The 9,124-nt window shown below is 34.9% G+C and overlaps 1 protein-coding gene across 1 annotated transcript; it reads left to right on the top strand.

Annotated features, from left to right (window-relative positions):
* Positions 1-1,817: 1,817 nt before the first annotated feature.
* Positions 1,818-4,949, top strand: LOC113226587. The gene is made up of 3 exons (XM_026459282.1): positions 1,818-2,105; positions 2,826-2,922; positions 3,855-4,949. Exons 1-3 carry the CDS (start codon positions 1,974-1,976, stop codon positions 4,256-4,258), a joined length of 633 nt encoding a protein of 210 aa, XP_026315067.1. The 5' UTR covers positions 1,818-1,973; the 3' UTR covers positions 4,259-4,949.
* Positions 4,950-9,124: the final 4,175 nt, after the last annotated feature.

Genomic DNA, 9,124 nt, shown 5'->3' with positions numbered 1-9,124 from the left:
TACAATCCACATCTTAGACTTTTTAATTAACGTCAAATCGTGACGATGTACTCCTCGTGAGACTGGAAACAATAATCTCAGTACAGAGTACTAAAAAAACCGACCTCAAAAGTACGTGGAATTACGTCTATTTGCTAAGTTTTATTGAAATATCCCTAGTTCGCCACTATACAGGACTTGACATGGAGATAATAAAAATAGGTTCTCACTACTACACTACTCACCGTATGTTCAGAGAAAAACGCATTGAATTGGAGAAATAGCAAAACCTACCATTAAAGTAATTGCTCCTAAATTACTGTTAGGCGCTGTTTATGAAAATGAACCTTCATGCGTGAACAGCCACCCTTCGAGGTGGATGATTTTCTTGAAAATTAAATGGGACCACTATGGAAGTACCCCCTTTCCAACAAAAAAAGAATCATGAAAATCGGTGCACAAATACTGGAGTTATCGCGTAACGTAATCTCGGTATCGGAAAAATGATTAAGTGCGAAATGAATAAAAGTTATTTTGTTTAGCACTACACATACAAGTGTATGTCATATTAAACTATGGATATAGCTAAAGTAAATCAATCTAGCAGTTCCTACCTTTGAAAGTTGTGTTTTTTTTGTCACGTACATATATGTAGTTAAGAACACGTCAAGCTGGACACTTTGAACCGTTGTAACCGAATGCGGTATGCCGCCGCTCTCAACTCCATAAACTTGAATTGAAATCTTACGCGGTTACACACGGTGACTTTTTACAAACGCCGCGCCCCCTAAAGAATGGCACAAAATTTTGGTTGAGAAATAATTCTTACAGTGTATAATGTGAGATGAAGGAATGTCTTCGTGTCCGATTGTAAGTTATTCGCCTTGCCGCTATGGTTTATAGCTCTTTCCTGCATATCGTCAACATAAAATGTTAACAGAACTATTTTGCTTTTAAAATTTTAGTAGGCGTCAATTTTATCATCGATAAGAGAAGTAAAAGTTATTCAAAGTGAAAAAAAATGTTACCTGAGTTTTCTATTCACTTTACAAATTATGTATGTACATAAGATATCTCACATTTAATATAGGTTAGTAGGCATTAGGTACAATAGTTAGTTACTCTTCTAACATTATCGAGGTGAGGTTTTCACGATCGTTACTTACAGGAAACGAAAACATTTTTATTATAAATTGTTTCATCTTTTAAGATTGTACACACTCCTGACTAGACCATTCAATCTATAGTCGGAAAATGGGTCAGCTATTAGCTATTAGCTGTCAGCTGTTAAGGCCCACCTTAAATTATAATAGCTGACCCGATTTACGACTTTTCTTTCTTTTCTACCAAGAAGTATATGCAAGTACCATATTCAAGTACTTACGTACGTATATTATGGTTTTTGAGAGAACTGCTTGTAAAAACACCAAACGTAAAAACAGAAACAGGTTTCTAAGTAAAAAGTTTATAACACTACAAGATGTGATTGCTTTGTTTTATTTTTCACTAAGGTACATAGTTTTATATAATTATTCCATTGATTGATCAGCCCATAAATCAGTAGGCTATTTGAATGTTATGTTATGTAATGAATACTTAAATGTATCCACATTATCTGATCATACCTTAAATTGACGCTCGCAACTGAAGCAAGAAAAATGAAGCTCAATAAAATACTAACAAAACAACGATAAACACCATGTATGTAGGTATATGAGCATAATTACCAAGTTTTTTTTTTATCGAAAACATGTTTTGATTTTGTTTGGATGACGTCTTTTGTTCATTTCGACTCGTGTTGAGACGACGCATCTCCTTGCTTAGTTGCTCACAGTCTCTCAGTCAGACGCGCGTAACGATGTTTTGATTGCATTCGCAAAGATTTGTAAACTAGTCATTATTATTATTATTAACTATTTTTAATCTTGTGTGTAGGTACAGTGAGGGACGAGTCTTTCTGTTTGTAAAAGACAGATAAATAATTATTTAGCAAAATGTGCACAGTAAAGTATTTCGTTGCGTGTTTGTTCATTGGTATTATTGCTGCTCAAAATGGACTGCTTAAGGATAAAGACGCTATTGGATTCCCGGAGCAAGAGGAAAATCAAAAGGCGCAGAATAAAGAGGTGATATTTAAATTTATTTTATGTCTTCAGGGGGATACTGTGAAGTATATTAATCAGTTATCTAACCAAAGCTCATTATACTGATGATATAGGCCAATAAGGTTACGACCTTATTGGCCTCTAATTCTTGTGTAAACAATTTCATAGTTTTCAAATGATATTTGTTGTGCTGTTGTAAGCTTGACACTTAACATTTAAATTAAACTCTATGCCAATTACAATAAAATCGGTCCTAAGTTCCAATTGTCAAGATTGTCGTGCCCTTGACTATACTAGTTTTATTTGTCAATATCATTACATTACGGATGTCAATTTGTAAATGAATAAATAATTGCTTTAATAGATCCAATCAAAACGAGAACCACAATTTAGACTTCTGAAGTTCGACGAGCTTGTGATAGGTTTAATTTTTTCCGACTATCATACATAAGTAATCACTTAGGTACAGTCAGCATCAAAATATTCCCAAATTTCATATATAGGTACAAAGAGGTCAATATTATTAATAAATTCGATGAGCTCGAAATATCTGCATGTTTAAGAAAAATACACCTTATTCAATTCTTTGAATGTGTACATTAAATTGAAAATAAAGAAGTGAGTACTTTTAATAACCGAGTGTTAACTCCACCTAACGTACGCTCTACTGCATGAACTCAGTACTTGTAATAACAAACTTATCTAGGATGAATAGTAATAAGTACTTGAATAATTATACAGAACCGCCAGCCAGTGTACCTGCCGTCAACTTGCCCGGAGAACGAACTCTATTACCCTGGAGACCAGAAAGACGACTGGATTTGCGACTGTCGACCAGGTCAGTAATTACCTCATTGCTTAATTGCCGTAATGTTGTTAGTTCTGTGTAAGTAGAAGACATAAAATATTTCTGATATCAATCAATCAATCAAATAATTTATTGTGTACGCACGTCTATAAGGTACTAATAACTATTAATTTATATACAATCACGTGTAAGTACCCTATTTTTATAAGAGCATTTGTGGTTTTCCCATGATGTATTATTAAAGATGTTGCTAGTTAAGAAAATTAGGTAATTAAGTCAAATAAGTTTTAAGACACGGTTAAAAATTTCCTCAAACGAGCATACGGTAAACAGATTACAGTTGTTTATTTTATAATAAATATATATTAGATAACATCACGCATACGTATAAGTATAAGTATAAGTAGATAAAGCACCTGTGTTATGGAAATCGGAAATAACGACGGTACCACAAACAGCCAGGCCCGTGACAATATCGAAAAGTTAGTTTTCTACACTGAGCCGTTCGGGGACTGAACCCGAACCGAACGGAGATGGCGACACCATGAAAACCGTGTACAAACCACTCGACCTCGGAAGCCGTCAAGTGTTTATAACTATAATATAATAATAATAACGCACACACTCATAGCACCGCACTGGAGAAATCCTGTATTGCGGGTACGACGAACACAAATATAAACATAAAAAGAAGACAACTACAAATTACACCCAAACCCACGAGAGAAATAAATGTAGATCATACTAATATTTATCCCGGCCCGGGAATCGAATCCAGGATCTCTGCGTGGCAGACCAGCAAGGTAACCTTTCGGTCACGGAGGCAGTTAAATAAATAAATAAGTTAATTTGATTACAAACACCCGATTTTTATTCTCTTTTACTCAATATTTACATATTTTAGCAGTTTTGTTGAAAGCATACTTAACAAACAAAAATTATTATGACTCATTTAATTACAGCCAACATTTATCATCCAGCATCAGACAAGTGCTGGCCAGCGTTCCGCAAAGGTCCGTGTAAGGAAGGATTCTACCTTGTTCTACCGCCTAATTCAGTACTCCCTGTCTGCGAAATCAACGTTTGCTACGTTGACGATTACGTCATATGGTTTAATAAATGCGAGAAACTGGGTTCAACGAAACCATGCGAGCATATGTTTCCAACGTCAGCGGCTTTGGGAGTCAACGCAACCACGATGGTCGTAAGCTGTGTGCGACAAGGCCTTTCCTTCGAAAACAGGTTTGGCGATGATGACGATGATGTGAAAAATGGCACTACTACACCAAAAGTGCCTGAAATTCTTTGCCCGCCAGGAAGCAAAAGAAGCTACAACGGAATATGCGTTGCTGAAAGACTACAATAGTATTAGTCGTTTTGTTTTCTTGACTCACAACAGTTAAATAAGTGATCAAGATACTATTTGTACAACTTTCATGAATGAAATATATCTAAATAGTTATTGAATTTATTTTTAATTGCAACTGGAAATATGTTCCGTGGCATTACAGAAAGTTTTACGAGGTAAAAATCTGATCAATATATTGCTTCATTAACGAACAATCAAAGAATGCACCCCTTGAAATTAATCCAAAATGTAACCTTGTGCCGTATGGCACCAACAAGGGAGTTAGCAACCAAGCGAGCGTCATTCTGGTAACCATGACAACTACACGTCTAAAAACCACAATATTATAAGCGTTTATTTACCAATTACTGAACATGAGAGCGGACGGCCGCGCCTGTCAATATTCCTGTCGATAAAAATCACATTAAATAAAGAATATTGTCATTATGAGAGTCTCCATTTTGAATTGAATTTCATGTGGATACAACATGCGACATGAGCATAGAAGGTTAAGGTTAACAGACTGAAAAAATTGTGTGTGTTTAGAAAAAAATCTTCTTGATTAAGGGTGTTGATTCAATGTGGTAAGTCTGGTTACTATTTTTCCGAGATATTTAACTATTCTAAAAGTAGAACAAAATGTAATAAAAGATAAATACAAGAAAACAGAGTGCCTACTTAAATACTCCTTATAAATAGAAAATAAAATAAATTGGACTTATATTCATCACACACATGCATATAGAAAGTTTACATGATTTACTTATGAACTATATAAGAGGTCCTCTGATTTCTGCTATTAATAAACGGTGGATGAAAAATAAAGTAACAATAAAATAGTTCTTGTTAATCCTACATTTTTGACAAATAATAAAAAATAAAAGGTGTAAATAGTACACACCAACAATCTTAACTTGATGTATATAAGAGTGTTTTTTAAATTTTAATCTGTTCTTTTGCGGAAAACTCACATCTACTGTACGTTAAGATGGTTTGGGTTTACCATAGATCAGCTATACTTGCTAAAATATTTGAATGTTGTACGTCAATGGAAGTTGATTAAAATGATCAATCGTGTGAATTAAATATAAGACAAACAGCTCTGACTCACGCAATTTATCGCCCACCCAAGACTATTTAATTTATTACGTAATGGATTAATGTTTTAAGGTAACTTATTTGTAGCAGTAAATGAAGAGTTTTATAAGCATTAACTTACAACTGATATATAGAACTTATAATTTATATAAGGTTAAAAGGGTATGAATATTATAATAATGTTTTACTACCATGATGTTAATTTTTTTCACTAGTTTGTTATAACAAAGATCGAAAACAAAGATTCCTTCGATCTAACAGGATTCGAACCTGTGTCTGTGCCATGCTGGGTTTAACCTGTTTGATTAGTATACCTTCTATCTATCTATCTATCTATCTATCTTTTATTATGCGCACAGCCCTGGAATGGAATTCCCTGCCTGCGTCTGTATTTCCGAATTCATACAACCCGGGTATCTTTAAGGAGCGACTGAATAGGCATCTTCTGGGTAAGCTCGTTCCATCGCAGATCCTATCTTTGCTCCAGAGCTAGGTAGTGGTCAAAAGCAAGTCCATTTAATAAAAACTCTCTCTTTCTACTAATTTTTAAGTTTATTGAACGTCATGATGTTTTACTATCAAGATATTGAATATTTATAATATTAGGTATAACAAAGATAGAAATACCAGAAAAATTTATTCGATTAGGCTGGATTCGGACCAGCACCAATTAAACCACGGAACGAACAGCAGACCTTACGAATATTCCAATGTGCTTATTGCAGATTTTTAGTTTTTAACGACTTTTTTTAGTATATCTACTATAAACCCAAGCAAAACTTGGCAAAAAAGTTCTGTGGCTCCTACACACAACAATATTTATATAACAATATTATACTCTGAACATTTTTTTAATATATTTACTGTGTGTATTTAAATAGATGTGTTAAGTAATTCGTGCATTTTTTACTAATCAAAAGCCCTCATATTTTATTTCATTTTTCAATTTCCTTATCTGTACCTATTTTATAGATTCGTAAAATCTTGAGGGATTTTCAAATTGATTGACCTCGTCGAAATTTCTCTAAGCTCACATAAAACTAGTTTTAGTTAGTTACACGGTGATCATTTAATTTCCATACAATCGCGGCAAATCGCCTTTAATCTGACCCACTTTAGACCACCTGGCCAGCAGTTAGTTTACCGATTATCAGCCGCCACGACCTTCGCCGATTTAACGTAGCTTTACGTCTCGGACCGAATTTCCATTGCCTAATAATTTCTAGAAATAGGACTAATTATAACGTTACCGGAGCCCGTATTTTTGTGAAGTATATATACTTCACAAAAATACGGTATAAAAACATATTTAACAAAAACGATCCTAATCGGCATTGCTCACAGTTTTTACAGGTATAATGAATTTAAGGATCCCCTATCCACTTGAGCTTTTATTAACGAAGCCAAATTACGTGCTTTAAGAATACAAGGTATAAAAAATATTGTGAACCGGCAGAATAATAGTTATAAATGACTCGCATCACATGGAAAAACAACGAAATATTTGAAAAACCTGTGTTGTGGTTAAAATGGTTTAAAAACAACACTAAAATATTTGCTAAATTTCAAGTGCTAATTATCTAGCACTAAGTTAAATAGAATAAATGAAATTAAATATAAATAATATAAAGCCCTTCAACACCTTCCAAACATCAGCAAGAAGGGTGGCTTCGTAGCCTTTATTTAAGTTTTTATTATTATATCAAGTGACGGGACGAAAAAGTCGTGCGCATGGTGGTAAGCGACACGCCTGTCCATGACAGTTGCAGTGTCACTTAGAGCAGCAAAGGCTTTGGGGGCACCACCACTACCTATGTCAACCTGAGACATAAGTCGACAAGTCCCATGTGGCTGTGGCTGTAATTACACCAGCACCCCTAACCCTTCAAAACCGGAACACAGTAATGGTGACATTGCAGCTTGGCGGCAGAAATAGATAGGTAGGGTGGCAGTACTTCCCTGGACGAACTCTTTCACAAGGAGCGCTACTGCTACTAAAAAGCTCGGTGCAGTAGGGGCTCAATGATTCGGTAGCTCAGATAGCGGAAAGATTAAAAATCCATAAGTATCAGGATTTAGACTCCGCCTATCTATTAGCTCCCTTCAAGGTTGTAATCTTAGGTCCCAGTGCCATGTGATTCTAAAAATAATATAAAATAAATTATTAACCGGCTAGAAGATTCAGGGGCTGGCTACCTTGCCCAATGCGTTAGCACAGCCATATTTAGCGGACCTTTGGCTGCCCTATGGCAGAGACCCAATATAGCTGTCCTTGTATTTAAGCAAGTTTGCATTTCGTATCCTTACAAATAAACTGTTTGTTTATTTGTTAGTACGGAAAATTACTGAAATTGCATTTATGTCGTGCTGGATTTTAATCATGATGCAGTTGGTTGAGTAAATGCCGTGATAGAGGACAGGGTCGGGACACGCCCTACTTTCATATCTATTTTAAAGCTAAAGATCCACGGCCTATGTAGGTATTAGCAAATTGACATGACGTCGGATGTGAGCGGGGATAAATATTAGTATGATGGGGACATATATATGTATATGTATGATTAAGACGTGACGAGTAACAGCAATCCACCACGACACAAATGCAATTTCAGTAATTTTCTGTACTTACTATTCACGCATTCTTACCTCTGTCTATCCTATTTTTGTTTGCATAAATAAAAGAAAAAATTGCTGCCTGTTGTTAAAAAATAATTTTTATTTGTCTGTTTTTTCTTTATTTATCCTGTTGTTGTTTTTGTGGTTGGCAGACATTGAAATAATAAAATAATAAATTAATAATTAATTTAAATGGTGATTCTACTGTTTATCGCACGTTCAGCGTAATTTCCGTGTCCGTTAATATAAATATAATTTGAAAGCTAATGAGCATATTAATGAAGCAGTGCCTAACCATAAAAATGTAAACGAAATAAAATACAGGGGTAGTAATTAACAGCAGCCCTTTGTGGTAAAGTATTGGGGCTAGTGGGTCACTAGATCTGGCTAGTGGAAAGCGGGGAAGGGTTTTCTTAATTTTGTTTCCCTAAGTGGGCCATTGCTAAGGTTGCGTGAGAACTTGGGCCCTTTGCGTGTTGTATTAACTTGTATTATGAATGTAACTAATACATTATTTTACTTAGGTCATGTTTGTAGCATTGTAGGACAATGAGTAGGTACCTGATTATTCATGCCTAATACCACGTCATGTAATTAAAATCGAGTTTTTGATGTGTCACTGATTTTTTGCATTTTCCAAGGTTTTATACACTATGCACGCCAAATTTGAGCAACACAAATGAAAGGAAGATCATAAAAGACGCGTTACTGTCCGTACGTGTGTCTGTAACGATTTGGTGATTTTTTTTATTGGTGGATGAACACACGCGCGTTAGACACTCCATATGGCTTTCAGACGCTATAGTATTAAAAATAATAAAAATATGATATCAAGCGACGCATGGACGAACAAGCCGTACGTCTGGTGGTAAGCGATAAGTCGTTTAATAATAATATGTGCCTAAATAAATATTTGGGATAAAGGTCCACACGAAGCAGCGTGTTCACCGAAAATGTGGCTCTTTTCAATACTTATACTTACATAAGTAGTTCAGATTTATTGCATAACTATTTTCCAAGGAATTCTTTTAAAGTAAGTGTGTATAGTAAGCCTACAGGAGAATAAAATTAAGTATTATGTAGTAGGTACGCACAAAAAGTTTTCCTGTTCGTGACTACAAGCTACACTGCTCGAAATATTTAGGTTGTGTTTATTAGCGTAAATAATAT

Source organism: Hyposmocoma kahamanoa, unplaced genomic scaffold, assembly GCF_003589595.1.
Source record: "Hyposmocoma kahamanoa isolate Upper Pololo Valley unplaced genomic scaffold, ASM358959v1 192, whole genome shotgun sequence".
Classification (NCBI taxonomy): Eukaryota; Metazoa; Arthropoda; class Insecta; order Lepidoptera; family Cosmopterigidae; genus Hyposmocoma; species Hyposmocoma kahamanoa.
The sequence above is the reverse complement of the archived record's forward strand: the minus strand, read 5'-3'. Positions and strand labels throughout refer to the sequence as shown.

Excerpts from the sequence above, each read along its gene's own strand:
- LOC113226587 (XM_026459282.1), top strand. The coding sequence starts at position 1,974 with ATGTGCACAGTAAAGTATTTCGTTGCGTGTTTGTTCATTGGTATTATT. Across the intron at positions 2,106-2,825 it reads AAAAGGCGCAGAATAAAGAG|AACCGCCAGCCAGTGTACCT; the intron begins GTGATATTTAAA and ends ATAATTATACAG. Across the intron at positions 2,923-3,854 it reads GATTTGCGACTGTCGACCAG|CCAACATTTATCATCCAGCA; the intron begins GTCAGTAATTAC and ends ATTTAATTACAG.